This window comes from Schistocerca serialis, chromosome 3 (genome assembly GCF_023864345.2).
Source record: "Schistocerca serialis cubense isolate TAMUIC-IGC-003099 chromosome 3, iqSchSeri2.2, whole genome shotgun sequence".
Lineage (NCBI taxonomy): Eukaryota > Metazoa > Arthropoda > Insecta > Orthoptera > Acrididae > Schistocerca > Schistocerca serialis.
In genome coordinates, this window is record NC_064640.1 from 636,849,131 (window position 1) to 636,867,021 (window position 17,891).

Genomic DNA, 17,891 nt, shown 5'->3' on the forward strand with positions numbered 1-17,891 from the left:
ATCTCTTCTTTTTTAGCATCCATACAAGTGGCGGATCACAACAGCAGGGCAACAAGTAAAATCCCAAGGTATTTCTGAAGAAATTCTACTGTTTTCTGCAGTGTAGAACAGCTATAGGAAATATTTGAATAAATTAATTAAGTGCTCAGTTCTACACATAAATCTAACTAGTCAGATCTCATGACAACTGATCTAATAGGGACAGATACGATCTTTAAAAAACTCCAAGTTTAATACATGCAGCAATTTATGTGGTGACAAGGACCTTATCATCAGTAACTATCACCATCTGGAGACTGATACCCTAGAGGACAGACACCTGGGAAAGTAATGAGCCTGGGTTTTACACTGGTTCTCTACTTCCCTGTCTATGCAGAAAATGATTTAATTTTTGTATCATTTCTGTCTTCAAAAATAATTACCAGTGATGAACTTTAAGTTACTTTTTATTTTTCATGTTCAGCTGTGTAATTTCACTTTGAAAATAAAAAACTGTTTCTAGTTTTATTGTCAGTTTACAAATACCTCTGAAGAGAATACCTTCACTGTGCAGACAATATGTTCCAAAGTTTTAAATGTATCAACATGACTGCAAAGCATAAAATGGAAATGGATAGGAAAGGTGGGTACTGTAATAGATAGTAGAGGTGGATACTGTAGTTAATAACTGCAGAAATATTTTGTAGACATTCAATCAATAATTTATTAAAATAAATATAATATCAGTATGAGGAATAAAATTTATATACCATCTAAACTCGACACAAATTACGAGAGAGCAAGAAGAGTGCATCATAAAAAGTAGTAAACAGTCTTCTTTCATTAAGTTATTTTAAAAAGTCCTGTGAAACACATTACATTTTAATATCTTATTCACAGTTCCCATCAGTTTGACGGGCTTATACAACAATTTCTAACAGCTTCATATTAAATAAATTTATATAATTCCTAAAACTGTTTCACAGGACTTTTCTACATTAAATTCTTATAACACATTATCTTCCACATCACTAATGCTTACATTTCTAATTTGCATAGTGCACAGATGTACACGAGCATTCTTTCAAAGAACATCTTTAAATAAATCAGTCTGCAGTAAACATGTTTTCATTAAAACAGTTATTACTCAGTAAAAATGTTATAATAGTATTTGACTGAATGTAGAGTGGAAGTTATGAAAATGTTGGACTTTACTGATCACATTCATCATTTTTGTCATCTCTTATATCTATTAATATACATAGATCATTATACTTAAAATTATCACTATCACTTAACAGTAATGTACAGTTTTTGTTGTATATAAAAATGATTCAGTGAAAAATACCTTAATGTGGAGGACTGAAATAATTGAAATAAACTGGGAGAAAACACCTGAAATTATGTGAATATTACTGAAAAATCATTAGATACAACTTGTAAAATTTTGGAAATATAGCAGGACTTTACTGACCCCTATTTTAAATTCCTTTATAAATACTTGTTCATTAATATGTGTATTTCTCCGGAATGTAATGTAGTATTTCACGAACACAAGAGAGTTTAAATCATTACATAAATGTTGCTTGCATGAGATCTAAGTTTAAAGAATTAGTCTGGGTCTTCTACATATTGTACTGTGCCATCTGCCCTATTCTTTTTTATAATTATTGTATTTCAGGGCAAGTTCTCCTGAAGACATGTTTTATTAAGAAATAGTACCTCCCATGGTATGATGCTTAGTCTTATACAGAACTACAGTAGCTCAATGAACACCACTATCAGTGGGTAACTTCGATGACCTGTCTTTTGTACTACAAGACCTGTGTTGCTGAATGACAGTGCAGCAAAGCCATAAGGTGACATTTTCTATATTTGACCATAATTCTGTTACTAACATGATTCAAATTTATGTAAAAAGTATAAATCGCCGTAGATCAACAAAAACTTTTTTGGGGTTCATAACCTGTTTTTGCTGATGCAAAAATTGTTTTTGTGATCTTTCGTATATTTTGTGGTGCAGTCAAAAATGTATTATTTACCACCAACAGATAGGATTTTCTTGATATAGCTTGCACACTTTTGAAGTCTGTTTCACTGCATGAATAATTATATTAAACCCACTGTTTTCATACCGTATATGCAAAAGTTTTGAAGTTCTGATCAAACAGTGAAAATATTGCCTATTGCCCCATCCAAAATTTTGAGAATTTTCTTACAATTCCCTGTTGTTTAGGAAGCACTACGAGCAAATATACAATATCTGTGGAAGATCACATGACACACAGTTACACATCAAATTCCATAACCACACGTTGTCTAAAGCAGCCATACCTCTAGTTAATTTTTACTGCTAACATAATTATCTCGAATTAAACTAATTTTACTACACATCAGCAGCCACTTTAAATCTTTGATAAGCTATGCAATGTGTACACAATATGCTTCATAGAAACCTTGGATAAATTTCGCTTTGGCAATGATACAGGATTATGTTGACAATTTTATTATTTCTGTAAAATTTTACTAGAATAATTTGGAATATGAGCTCAGTATAACGTCAAAAATCTAGTAAAGATTTTCAAATTCAGTAATACACAGCACTGCATACTAATAAAGAATTCCACTGCCGGCCGTCTCTCAGACATGTGCTCTCTGTCCACAACTTCGTGTTCTGAGCAGTATCTGTGTTTTATGGTCACAGATATTGTTTCACTACGAATTTACTAAATACGAATGTATGGAAGATGACCGGTTTTTATTTGAGAAAGGAACTTAGAGAGGTTTTTAAAGAAACTGGTGGTGCATAGAAGACATACAGTATCACTACAGACGCCGCTACAACTTATAAATAATAATGGCAAGATATGTATAAACGTTCACCATAATAAATCCTGGCCATCTTAAACATTATTTGTAAACAGTTAACGCGTAAACGTATAGTGTCGCTATTGCATTGTGATCCATTAAAGCTTACTACGCAAATATCACAGTTAAGCACATTCAGTATATTGAGTTATAGGTAATTTTTAATTGAACTGACACAATTTTGCAGCTGTCAGAATAACATTAATATTAACAGACTATTTACATCGCTTTTCGTAACTAATACATTATCGTACGATACAAAAATTGTTAAAAAAACATACAGTAAATTACAACCCGTATCGACATAATTCGTTTCTGAAAACAAAGATCATCAAACGAACATATCCACAAAACGAAATCTTTGGTAAGAATCACTACTACAACACAGAGCAGTGTGAGCTTCAGTCGCTGGCGCCAGCGCCGGTACGTTCACGCGCACGCGCACTCGATCACTCTCATATCGTCCCAAACTACGCGCTTCAGTTTCTTAGGATCGTGCTCGTCCAAGTGCAAGATCTCCAAGGGTTCGAGTCTTTTAGGCGCGCAGCACGGCCGCGGCACACCGTACTTGTTATCGTGTTTCACTTTCGACCAGAGAATCGACTGAAAGAAAGCGTGGTTGTTCACTGGATTGAACTCGCGCGGGCACCTTCCTTTGCAGTAGCCCAAATCGAAAGTGAGCGGCTGGCGGATGAATTCGAATCCGATGTCCTTGAAAACGACGGGCATAATGTGCCTGCAGCAACGCGGCTTCTCTTTGCGGCACTTCACCTGCCGGAAGTTGACCTTCTCGTACTCGACGACGTTGCGCTTGTGGCGCGCCGACGCCCCGTCGGGGAAGACTTCGGCGAGGATGTGGAGCGCGGGCGCGTCGTCTCGGAGCACCCCGAAAGTGAGGTTGCGTTGCGCGCAGCCGGCGCACTCGAGCTGCAGCCGCGCGTCGCTCTCGCCGACCTCGAGCCACGAGGCGGCGGCGTGCGTCACGTCGAAGTCGGCCCACTTGGGCGCGTCGGCCGCCAGGTGGACGCGGCGCTCGTCGAGCAGGCGGTGGCGGCGCAGCGACGGCGCCAGCTGGTAGGCGCGCACCGTCACCGGCTGCCCGTCGGCGGCGGGCGACTCCGCGGCCCGCAGCAGCACGTGCAGCGACGCGTGCGACACCACCGCCGTGTGCCGCTCCGGCAGCGAGAACTGCAGCCACGCCTCGGACGACGACACCCTCCGCCTGCGCTGGTGGCGCCAGCGACGCACGGGGGGCTGCACGTCGCCGCCATCTGTCCGACACAGAAATCACTCTCTTAACAGAGCCCACACAACCGGTTGTAGCAAAATTTGGCCAGGCGTCATGCTCGTGCTAAGCTCGAGACTCTTTAAAGAAACGTGATTGTGCACCAGGACCTTTTTTTCAGGCGAATGAAACAGAACAGTTACGGTCACAAAATGGTTCAAATGGCTCTGAGCACTATGGGACTTAACATGTATGGTCATCAGTCCCCTAGAACTTAGAAGTACTTAAACCTAACTAACCTAAGGACATCACACAACACCCAGTCATCACGAGGCAGAGAAAATCCCTGACCCCGCCAGGAATCGAACCCGCGAACCCGGGCGCGGGAAGCGAGAAGCGAGAACGCTACCGCACGACCACGAGCTGCGGACTACTCTCACACGTTAATCACTTAGAATATAGAAGACTGACGGAAAAGGGAAGTGTTACACTGTGAAACACATATGTTGTAAGTAGGCTGTTTAGGTTTTTATGTTGGTAGTAAGTAGGCTGTTTAGGTTTTTATGTTGGTAACGTCACCCCAGCTCTGTATGAAAATCACTGGCTGTGCTGTGTGCAGTCTGTGGCTGGTTGGCATTGTTGTAATATTCGCTATTGTAGTGTTGGGCAGTTGGCTGTCAACAACGCGTAGCATTGTGCAGTTGTATGTGAGCCGCCAGCAGTGGTGGATGTGGGGAGAGAGATGGCGGAGTTTTGAGAGCGGATGACCTGAACGTGTGCCCATCAGGGACAGTAAATTTGTAAGACTGGATGTCATGAACTGATATATATATTATGACTTTTGAACACTATGAAGGTAAATACATTGTTTGTTCCTTATCAAAATCTTTCATTTGCTAACTATGCCTATCAGTAGTTAGTGACTTCAGTAGTTAGAATCTTTTATTTAGCTGGCAGTATTGGCGCTCGCTGTATTGCAGTAGTTTGAGTAACGAAGATTTTTGTGAGGTAAGTGATTCGTGAAAGGTATAGGTTATTGTTAGTCAGGGCCATTGTTTTGTAGGCATTATTAAAAGTGAGATTGCGTTGCACTAAAAATATTGTGTGTCAGTTTAGTGTTGATCAGAATAAGTAAAGAGAGTAATGTCTGAGTACGTTCAGTTTTGCTCAGCTGTTTGAAGAGCAAATAACGTAAGAGGTTTATCAGCACAGTAATTCACTAATTATTCTAAGGGGACGTTTCATAATGTATCAAACTTTGTGGGGATATTCATCACACAACGGCTATTAAATGACTGAAATTTCATTCCGTTCGATACTAGTATGGGTCATCACTCCCATAGGCACGAATACACTCCTATATTCGTTGTATCACGGAAAGCAAACAGCTTACTAGTGTCATCGCGACAAATATTTCTTGGCATCCCTGACACACGTGCTATGCCAGTTCCTGAACATTGCCAGTCGGAGACTGGTATGCAAGTACATTTCTCCTCACTGCCTCATTGATTTTCTATGGGTGCCAAGCCAGTCAGGCTAGTCAGGGATCCGTACATTCTTCGAAGTGTATTGTATGTGAACCACAGTGTGGAGTCTTGCATTACACTGCTGGAATATACCCTTTGGTTCCTTGGTCATATAGGGCACGACAACATGTTTACCATTCTCGTCACACACTGGTGGCCATTCAGCCTGACTTCAACAGTTATACAATCAGTCCTGTTGTCATATAAAATTGTTCCCCGCGCCTGGATTCTAGGTATTGGTGAGATCTGCACTTCGAGAAGTACTGCTTCCTTTGACCTTTCACTATGTCGTCTACGGACAGACTGGCGTCCATCTGACCACCACAAACAGAAGCGAGACTCGTCGCTCAGCATCACAGAATCCACTCACTGTTCCAGTTGACTCTGGTCTACAGCACATCAATCTCTCCCGTCTGTGCAAGTGTGTCAATGGTGAACGATGCTTGGCAACTCGAGGTCTGACTACAGCATTCAGCACTCTCTTCCAGGTCATAGGTGGTGGCACTCTGCTTGTTAAATGTTCCCCGATTTCAGGTATTGTCACTAGTCTTATTGTCAGAACCAGTCCGACGATCTCATAATGGTTTAATTCTTCTGAATGGACCTGTGTCTACTATTCTTGTCACACTGCTGTCCTGAGTCCACCTCGCCATCACTTATTTTGCATTCACTGAACTACAGCCAACTGCCAGTAAGATGAAGCTCCCAAGTCCTGCATGTCAGTGATCCGAACTTTCTCAAATTCCGGAAGATGGCAATAGGCTTCATGCGCACATTATCTGGACATCTTGTGTTGCTATCTCTACTAGGAAACCTTCAGTAACGTTAGACATACCCAATAGCCACAATGTACTGACAACGTCCTTTATTTGCAGGACGATTCTTTCTACACTGAAAGCACAGGAAATAAGCTCGCATGAGGATGAAATTATAATAAACGTATCCAACAGGCATGGAAATACCGGCGAATCAGCTTGTTAGCGTTCACTCAAGCTTTTCATGATGTAACACTTCCCATTTCCGTCAATATATTACGCTAAATTTTATGGTACACCAAAGAATACACTTGTAGGCGAAACGAACAGAATAATATCTCTGACACTGAGAACACATTATGTTGCTAAGCCGTCACGTGCAGCAATCAGGACCTCTAAACGTTGCGACATGGAATGAAACACAGGCTTGTTACGGTGCTCCAGAACCTTCTTTCGTTTGGTTTGTGGTCTTAGCCGAGTCCGCAACTATCAATAGTGATTTCTGAAAAACAATGATGATCTAATTTCTAGCTAACCAAAGTCTAGAAATATCTTCTCAGCAGGTGCAGTTGTCGAACTGTACATGGAGGTAGTGGCGTAGAAAGGGTATGACAGTACGGATGCATGCCTTCAGCACCGTTCCGTCAGGGCGAATTTTTTGACAGGCGAAAACAATGACGACGAGGAAAAGAAAAGGGGAATGGAGAGGGCGAAGTAGAAAGGGAAGAAATTGTAAGTACGGAAATGATTCGAGAGCACCAAAATGGGGAGGGGGCATAAATGTACGAAAGGAAATCACGAGGAAATTCGGTTAGGAGTAGGTTGTGCTACAGTTCCAGAAGACTTATTTCTCCTTATGGGTACTAAATGGAGCTACTCACGTTATATCAAGTGAGCCAACGCAAGGCTGTTTTAGAGAGTAGATTTCATTTTATCTTTTATTTATTACGGCTTTCCATCGACCGATAATGAAACAATGAAAGAGCAATCGAGTTTCTGTTGCAAGCACCACGTTAGGATTGTGTTATTCAAAAAGAGTTATTCAGACGTACCCCTTTTAGTCTAATTTGAATTCGTGAAGACCTCAATAAACGAATAAAGAAGCTGAAGAGCGATTAGGATTACACAAGAAATGGACAGTTCTCATTTAGGGCAGGGTTGGGTGTAAAGTCGAAAATTTCCCTCGTTACCCCACGTTTAAGAAAGTCATTTTGAACTAACTGACTTCTTGCGATTTGCTTCTATCCACTGTTTATACATAAGCCTGCCAATAAATGCAGTATATCCCGTGCGATCCTTAATATCGCTATATGAGAAAAAACATTTCCCGCATACCAAACACCGTATCTCATTCAGAAGTGACTGACTCATGGGTTTTGCTTATTTTGACCTCCATAGGGGACGCTGGTATTTTTTTTTTTTTTCCTACGTTGTTTGACGGCTCGTATCTTCCTGAGCTTGACATAGCATTGAGCCATCTGGTGGCAAAAGGCAGGGTGTTATTACGCTTACGTGTAGACCATCACTTCATTGGCCATTCGTTGTTGTATACATTCGCTGTGTTTGGATTCAGTCGGAAGAATGTTTCTAGGAGATCAAATTTTAGAAACGTGCAGTTGTCATCTCAGCATTTCCAAATGCGAGGAAGTGTTATCCGATAGAAACTACACTAATTTCTTGTTGGATATTGACTAAATATCCGCCTGATGTATCATCCACCTACCAGCTTTTAATACAGAGCCATGTAAAGCTCTACAGTCTTCGAAAACTAAAATATGTGGTAGCCTTTAATTACAATCGTATCATATGGTTACCTGATAACAAAAATTTCTAAGAGTCTGACTGATGCCCATTTGTAGGTAAAGTGGAAGGAAGACTTGGTAGGATAATGAGACACTGGCTTGTCTTAAAAGAATTTCCTTATATGAAACTTGTACGGGTCTTACTTACTACACTACTGCTCTAGTGTGGGTTTCATATCAGGTCACCCTATGACCCATATGGAAATTGCCAGAGCAGATACTCGCAGTCTTAAATGTTTACGTACCTTAACTCGTAGACGCTCGTACGAATGCGCTATAATCTGCTTATAAAATTCGAAGAACTGGCCTTTAGTGCAAAAACTACGAATACCCTTCAGACCTCTATGTACAGATCCCACAGACATCCTGTAGTTAAACTTAGGCAAGGATCAGCCAGTTCGGGGGCGCACATTAAAATATAGCTCTCATGGTCGGTCAAGCAGCGGAACACAAAGACGGCTTAGTACATTAAAAATAAGTAGTATCGTTCTTCATGCTCTTCTAAGTGTCACGCTGTGACTGCAAAATTTCTGGGGAAACACATAGGATGTTTCAGAATAAAACGGAAGTATGACAGGAAACTTTATCAAGGAGAAATATGCTCATGTTTCATTCTTAATTTTATTTTACAGTTAATTTTAAAAAACACCTCAATCAACTACACTGTTGCAATTCATGTAAATCGAAGTAGTGTCCATATTCATACAATTCCTCTAAATTATTCTCTAATGGATTCCGGGGCAACTGTGTAGCGCTGTGTACTTGGGAGGAGCCACTATTTGCCCATTTGAATGTGTTTCTCGTGGTCCTTTTATAATCTTATAAAGCATTCGCCGAAATCGCTCCTTTCAATAAGAAACAGCCGATTTCCTTGCTAGCTGTACAGCTGCATCACTAAAAGATGTCTAACCATTTATCTCATTTATCGTTGTAGTCTAAATGTTCTCAGAGATGCCCCTGCTGTCTACTGTCTCCAGTGCCCATGGTGATGATGATAGTAAATTAACAAGTCATTAATTTTTTCATTTCTTTTTACAACTCATGTTGAAACACATTATAGTAAGCTTCAGTAAATGTTACAGTTCATGTTCGCATATATTGTGATGCTAATCATATCATGTGAAGTGTACCTCACTCTTTAACGCATACGAAACTTTCAGTAAAAACGAGAAGGTTCTTCCCAGTGTAAAAAAAACTCATGAAGTAGCTCGCCAAACCCAATTTCACTTGGCGTGTTCTTTTTGTAACAGACCATATAAAACTGTGTTTATTTACACGAGAAAAGTTCCATTAGTTACACAGAGCGTTTCTCCTGCATCACGAATCCACGAATTTTGTTTATTTAATTGAGGTGTAGCAGCTATTGACGAAGGGAATGGTGACCCATGCCCCTACAACGGTGACACTGTATTGCATTCGATGCAGAAATATCTGCTTTAATCACAAACGTGAAACGAAATTTTACCATATTATTGCAACATTCTGAATTAAAAATGGTTCAAATGGTTCTGAGCACTATGGGACTTAAGTTCTGAGGTGATCAGTCCCCTAGAACTTAGAACCACTTAAACCTAACTAACCTAAGAAAATCAAACACATCCAAGAGCGAGGCAGGACTAGAACCTGCGACCGTAGCGGTCGTGCGGTTCCAGACTGTAGCGCCTAGAACCGCTCGGCCACCCCAGCCGGGCTTCTGAATTAAGAAAGACTATAGTTCGTACATCGTGTGTGAGTGAGAGAGATTGTTAAGGATAGTGGTAACATTACACTTAAAATCCTCTAGCTGGTCGCCTTCAGGTGTGTGCTATGCTGTACATTTTATTTTCTCAATCCCTTTCATACCAATGTTGGTAGTAGATAGACACAATTAATCGTTTAAAATTCGGCTGTCGCAGTCAACTATAGCATACAGCTATGTGTATAACACATGTTACGCCAGTTAAGATAATATAGGTCAACTTTATTAAAACTATTTCCATGAAGACAGCGCGCAGTTACTGCAGTGTTCGTATCGGTCACTGACAAATACCTAGTACGTTAGAACATAAAACTTAAGTGTACATGGATACGTGGAGAAATCGAAACGTGTAAAGAAATGATAAGCATTCAGGAATGCAAAACTGAAATGTCTAACCGATCACATACAGTGGTATACAGAAAGCTGTAAGATGAGAGATGAGATACTGGGGCAGTGGTAAACTGTACAATTTTAAATCTATAACTACTAAAATGGAAGTCGAAGATAACTAAATGGAAGTCGCTCGTAAGTATATATGTGTGCTTCGAAAGATGTACTGTTAAATGCTGTGCAAGATGCAACAGGGACCACTGTGTGACATGAGAGGTTACAGAGCGTAGGTTATCTGCACAAAGGAGCGACCAGTGGACTGCTGATGCGTATCAAACGGCTTTTAAAAAGTTTTATCGAAATAACCTAGCCTATTCGAAATTACGCAGAGACTCAGCACACAACTCTACGATCGTCATCAGTTCATTGTGTGTTCCACTTTTTCGAGCTGCGGAAATGCTTTAGACTCATAACAAAAGCAACAGTACTGCGTCACGGGCTTGTTTGGCGTCTGATTTCAGAAGACATTCATATGACAGTTAATCTGCGTCAACAACTTGGCCCACTCCGCAATCAGTTTCAACATACTGAGATAAGGCGGCTGCCAATGATCCTAGAAATTGTTCACTTGCCCCTACTTAACTGACACATTGGTGTCCTCTCAAATGTGAAAAAAAATTTCTTCGTCTAGTAATATTCTCTCAAACGGATTGAGCGACGCTAATAGTATTTGTTGAACAGGCAATGTCTCGCAGTAACTGCTGCCAAGCATTGTATATCATATACAGAGAACCACACGTGGAATACTATGGACCATTAGTGACAATGAGTGCGAACAAATCACGGCCTTGGCCATTTATTCTTGATGTAGTGAACTTGTTCCAAGCTGTTTCACCCCAGCGGAAACTCAAATAGCGATCGTATGTGTCATCATTTTTCAAATCTATTGCGGGAGACACTCGACGAGCTGAACTGTGCTTTACCTTACCTTCATCACTCATCAAGTAACAAGTTTTGTTTTTGAAATTCACCAACAAGGTGACAATTTCCACAGAAAACTTGTGGCTACCTCATAAAATTTCCTCTGTTTCCGACTGTATTTCCTGAAATGAATTATTTAACTGTTGGCTGTTTAAATCGGTTGAAAATTTCGCGTTTCTCATTATTTAGAGTATTTACCATTCCATGGTGAAGTACCACAGGCAGTTGTCAACTGAATTCTGTATACGTCATTCAAGAATGGCGGTTGTTATCTAAATGTTTCCTTCAGTGACCAAAATTGTGTAATGCGTAAAACGAAAGTAACATTTGAATCTCCACTGTATGTTAAAAAAAAAAAACGGTCGTGATATTTATGTCGGACTATGTAGTACTTGCTGTTAAAAATAATTTCTGATCCAGTGTTTACTTGATAACTATAATTCACATTTGAACCTCACATGAAGTATTTTTGTTCATTTTCATTGCAATGGCGTAAGCGACTCTTGTTAATTATTAGGATGAAACTGTTTCGAAATGGTCCTCCACAAACAAACCATAGTTTCAGTTCTAAAGATAAAACTCAACGATATGACAAGTAATGACCCCTTCATCGTAAATAGAGTTGAAATATTCCAATAGCATAATCAACGAAGTAAAATTGAACTACGAAACTATTTGAAAATGATCTTCTGCTAACAATTATTGAAATGGGTTGTAAACATTAAGTTCAAGGGTATGACAAAAGATAACCTCCTCAAAGTAAATAGACTCGAAACTATTTCATCAGATTACATGAGTCTTAGAAGTACAATTTATGTTCAACTGATTTATTGTATTGTATGTGTAATGCACTGTATGTAGTACACTCTTCACCCTTCTCAAACGCACGCTTGGAATTACTCATCCGAGAATGATTGATCACTGAATGTAGACAGAAACACAGGGAACAGAAGTGTATTACGTCGTATTTAACGAGCCTGCGTAATTGGAGCGCGCTGCACCATGAAGTCGGGACTATTACAAGCTTACGCGTGTTCTCACGGAATGAACAACCGCTTTAAATTCATTCTTTATTCCAGAAACAGGTTCTCGGTCATGTTCAGTAGGAAAAATCACCTTGACCGAAAGGGAGAGAATGCGGAGCTGTCAATTAATCAACGCGATGAGGAAACAGAGCTACTCAATAACAAATAACGCCGAAATTACGGCGGAAAAACGTTGATGGATGGCAGCTGTCGAGTAAGAACACTGGGGATACGGTACATACAGCTCGTTCACTCATTAAACTTGACTAACAGACTGGCACAGTTGCGCAACTAGTTGCGAGAAACGAAGTTGCGTGAGATTCTGGTAACAGGGGCTGACAGTAACAGGTCGCTTTTGCTGCCAGTCCTTTCTCAGTAAAAGCTTGACGCCTTTTTCTTTTCAACTGGCTAATATTATTTGATCTGCAATTGCCAGAGTCAGCTCTTTAGTGCTTAAATTCGCCTGGCGTCAGCTACAGCAAACTCAGGAATGTTTGCATTTGAGAAATGTTCGTAGGTGGTATCAGAAGCATGACTCGTGCAAATTCATTATTGCTCAATAAAGTAGCCTAAATTCAGGACTACAAGCATGGGCATTCGAGTTCTGAGAGAACCGCAGTAACAATGTATTAGCCGGTTCAGCAAGTTGTTAGAATATGCGCAGCACTGTCAATTAAGAGTCTGGGAAATATCTCAAAGGTTCAGTTTACGATCCACATTTAGTAAGTAAATTCTTTCAGGTGATTGCTTTTCAGCGCTATTTATAGTTTTATACGAGAATCACATTACAAATAACGCGTGACGCGGGCGCCTCTAATAGACGTGGTGAGCTAGGTTTGCACTAGAAACGCAGACGCATTTAATATATTTACTCGCACTAAAATACTGTGCAGTCCTTATGAATCTTGTTGATTACAAGATGTTCACAACAATATCCGCAGAGTAAACAAGCCACTAAAATCGTGACATGTAACAGAGCAAAAGGGCCCAAACCTCCGTCAGCCCATCCAAATTCCAGTTCTACAAAGTTGTTTTTATTCACTCTACATAAGTTAGAATTACTTTCTTCAGTATGATCGCAATGAATTTGCTCTCTAATGAAGCTTGGTTAATGTTCCTTCTCTGCAGAGAGGAAGTTAAACACAACTGGTGCATTGGTTAACGTACAGTCTTTGCGGTTACTAAAACGGCGTTTTCGAAACGATGAAAATACGATACCAGGAGAGCGACCCCGATCAGCTAGAAAGTCCATGACTAACTGTCGTCAGTGGGAATGAGCACGATTATTTAATGTGGAATCACATAAGGGACTACAGTAAGTCTCTCTGATACAAAGCAAACTGTCCGTCGACAATACAAGCGGAGATTAGATGAAACGCCCCTGAGGTTAAACATGAATGTCAGGTAAATGGTATACGTTATTTCATGGCTGACATTTTCTCGATTGCACATTACGTGTTCCAGCACGTCAATGGTCAAAATTACATGGACAATATCATGCCACGGTGCTTGTGCACTTGGTTTCATAATTCATCAAATGTCACTTAACACCATCACGAACATGAACCGGCTATATATTTCGGGCTGTGTAGCAAGGACTCGTAACATATGCAACACAATATTGATTTGTATGTCGTAATCTATGTTCAGTTGACGCCTACCTGTAACCGTTGGAGTATTTAACAGGTCGTTACAGAAGGGAAAACGCAGCACGGCTAATTGGAATAAATGCTTAACAGATGAACACAATTAAACAATCACGTCAAGTTAAAGAGCAGATGCCATCATTTGGTGAAGAACGTCTAGTGAGGTTAATTTCGATGCATATACGTTTTTAACACTTCCATGCCAACCCGTTACTCGTTAAGGTAATTTCCCTTTGTATGCTCCTGAGTCAAGAAAAATAGTTACAGAAAATACTTTGACTGGTATAAATTGTTACCACTTCTTATCTTGATATAAAGTTGTTGAACAAACAGTTGGGAAATTTTTTCTTTGTTTACAAAAGAAAATTAAGTCCTCATGTTGAACAAAACCTTTAAAGATGGAGAAATTGGTTTTGGTAACCATGAACGTGATGTACATTTCAAGTTGTTGGAACTGGCCAGCCATTTCAACACATTCAGTAGTTTAACATGGAGGACTCTATGTTACCTCTTTTCCAGTAAGAACTCATGTTTTACGACCCACGAAACGACATGTCACTCTTTGGTATAATAATCATCTACGACACGTTTCCTCTTATTGCTGATTGCCTGAATTGAAATAATTTGCTCATTACACAGACACTATTCTGCCGGAAAAATGACCGAACGGTGGGAGTTAGAATAATTACAAAATTAACACGAAAAAGATGCATGGAAGTTCATCATGAATTTCCTTAGACACAAAAGCTGTGCGCTAGACAACTATATGAGCTCTTGTGTTTCGCGGAAATTGCTCTTACCGGACAAGCACCCGTTTTCCAAAGACAGCACCGTTTCTCCTGCATATCTGGATGGCGAGAAAGAGAATTAGAAAGAAGAGTAAGAAAGAATAAGTGGTACAACCGCTTAACACCAGACTCGGTTGTCTCTTCCTTTCTGCAGAGAAATGCGTGCTGCAATGGAACTTCCTGGCGATCCAAACTGTTTGTCTTCGGACCTTTGCTTTCGAGAGTTTCTTTTAATTTTTTTTACAGAATGAGTTAGTTACCCACTTTCTTCGTTGTATTGATTTAATATTTTCTTTCTTTTTTTTTTATCGAAATCTACCCATTAGGCTGGTAGCGTACGCCACTGTCCGCTGCATGTGGCAATTATTTTGTTAATCTTTAGATCAGACAGCTTCATCGCACCGCATGGATTCAGAAATGCTCATTCCTTCAAGCTAGACTATTGATCGTATTTGAATCTACATAATCCCACATTTTATTGAACAGTAATAAATATTTTGGTGTTCCGCTAGTTACATTTCAAGGCGTATGTGTCATACTGCGGCGTGGCGCTGCTACGGTGATATCTTAATATAAACCACAAGCCTTCGTACGACTTCGCACTGTCGTCAGCTGCGATATAATTATCAACAGAGGTTACTGTAAGCTTTGATTCGTCTAGCTTAAAATTTTTTAGATATAGAACTACTAACGATATTTCTTAATTAACCTAACTTTAAGTTGTTCACCTACTTTAGAGCGCAGTTCAGTAAATACAATACGAAGAATCAGTACCTAGAGTCAAACTGGGGCGTTCCCGGTTACGAGTCCGTATTTCTGGCGCAGTGCCACGGACCGTAAGCAGTTGGATTTTCCAATGGACCTTCTCTGCTACCAGGAAAAGTACGGGCATAAAGCTGAGCACCTAACGTCAACTGACATACGGCTCAATTTTTTTAAGGAGCTAGAGTCAGGTTTTCTCTTCTTACGTCTCCCGGGAATGCCAGTAGAACTCAGTTTCATCTGTTCTCTTAACGAGCTACACATAAGAAACAAATGCACTGCTTGTTTTGCACGAATGCAGACACGACGTGCAGCGAATACAAAATGCAGATTCTAACCATATCAAATTGTGTTCCTTTACTAAAATAAATTTTCTGAACACTGTTTAAGAGCTCTGGAGCAGCATTACGAAAACGGATGTTTTTAGTGAATAATTGGTTCTGTGTATACCCTCCATCGACTATTCAGTACTTTTTAAGGCGAAGTTCAAATGCTGCCTTAGGTTAACCGCGTGAATTAATATGCATTGCGTAATTTCTCACGCATATTTCACTTGTACAAATGAGGAGCATAACAAGGTATTCACCAACAATACAAAATGTTTCTTCGTCTGTCGGTTTCCCTATTGCCTCTGATTTTTTTTTTTTTTTTTCATTTTTAGTGCCACACTTCATGTTCGCAAAGGAAATGAAAATTTTTAACTACTTTCTTATTTATGAATTAGTACTGTTGTGTATATGTACGTACCCTGTCATTTTTCTGTTACTTTTGATAGCCTGATAGCAAATATGTTCAACGCTATGTTCTTCAGTGCCTATATGTAGGAGTGTGTGTGTGTGTGTGTGTGTGTGTGTGTGTGTGTGTGTGTGTGTGTGTGTGTGTGTACATTGGCATTCAGATATTCTACTGTGTTCTGTTGTGCAGGGGAGAACAAGAATGTTGTGATAATCCGTACTGATGTCAATTGAAAATACAAATTACTCCAACTAGTGACTGGTTACACAAATTTGTATCTTCAGTTTATATTCAAAGTATTCATAGTCGAGCCCAAAGTGACTTGAAGTGTTCTGGTGTGATACAGTTGCTCACTTCCGTGAACAGTGTTATTGATGAAGATATTGTAAATGAAACTTCTTTTAGCTCTAGACTGTATGATACTGAATAGACACTTAAGCGTCTCAAGTAGCTTAATCAAATGTCGGATAAAAAACAACAAAATGCGATGTAATATTTTGGCCGCAACTGATGCTGCTTAGCGATTTCTCTCACACATTTGTAAGTCTCATTTATTAGTTATGTACGTCTCGGGTTCTGTAACCAGATTTCTTATTAATTTCTACGTAATGACTTTCCTCAAAAAGTGTGTCAAGCTGTAAGCTTTCTTACCAGGAACAGTATCAAATGCGTGTGATAGATTTTATATTTAGAAAATTAGGTTTTCCTTCCCTCCTCCGTCTATGAGTAACTCAAATACCGACCAATTTCTAGCTCGTAACGGCGTGGGTGCTGCGCGACGACCATGCTGTTTTCATTGACAGATTACCGTTAATTGTATTAAAGTTGTGTTGACATTAGTTACGTCACAGTTTTACCAATTATAGCATGTGCTATCAGATATAATTCGTAAGTATTGCTTTTACAGCTTGACTTCTAGCAAGATACATTGTCATCTAGGATGCTTAACGTTTTCTGGTATTTTTACTATTAGCCGAGCGGTCTGAGGCGCAACAGTCATGGACTGTGCGGCTGGTCCCGGCGGAGGTTCGAGTCCTCCCTCGGGCATGGGTGTGTGTGTTTGTAACATAGCCTTTTCTGGCGCACTGTAAATACACTACTGGAAATGGAGTGCTTTGCTAGGATACGCCAGTGCGATTATTCGAATTTCGCAGCCAGTGCGATTATTCGAATCTCGCAGCCAGTGCGATTATTCGAATTTCGCGACGATGTACATCACATAAGGGATACCGACATCAGTATGAGATGTGCTGTCTCTGTTGATGAAGATTTGCGGCTGGAGGCTTGTATGGAAGTAGATAGCTTCCCATCGCATCCTTGACGTGATCTATAGGTTAGATATTAGGGGACCGAGCAGAGCGCTGTCGAATCTGTACATTCCTCAAGGTGTTTGCGGCGTGTATGGGGTCTTGCATTATCCCGCTGGAATATGCCATTTGGTACCTTGGTCATGAAGGTTATTACAACAGCGTTTATCATTCTTCCCACATACTGGCGAGCATTCAACTTCACTTCAACAATTACCGAAACAGTCCTGTTGCCATATCCAATACCTCCTTACACCTTGATTCCGGACGTTGGTTGAAGTATAAATCTCGAGAATTGCTGCCTCCTGTGACAGTTCACAAGGTCGTCGAAAGATACGTTGACGTCGAGTTGACTCTCAGAAACAGAAACCAGGCTCATCGCTGAACATCATAGGCTGACGTTCAATATCCCGTTGACCCTGGC

At 40.2% G+C, this 17,891-nt stretch overlaps 1 protein-coding gene across 1 annotated transcript in view; it reads right to left on the bottom strand.

Annotated features, from left to right (window-relative positions):
• Positions 1 to 776: 776 nt before the first annotated feature.
• Positions 777 to 17,891, bottom strand: part of LOC126471062 (bone morphogenetic protein 2) — a 51,429-nt gene continuing 34,314 nt past the window's right edge. Inside the window, exon 3 of the mRNA XM_050099127.1 lies at positions 777 to 4,118. Within this exon, the coding sequence (XP_049955084.1) occupies positions 3,277 to 4,118 (842 nt within the window). The 3' untranslated portion in view covers positions 777 to 3,276. The remainder of the gene's footprint in view (positions 4,119 to 17,891) is intronic.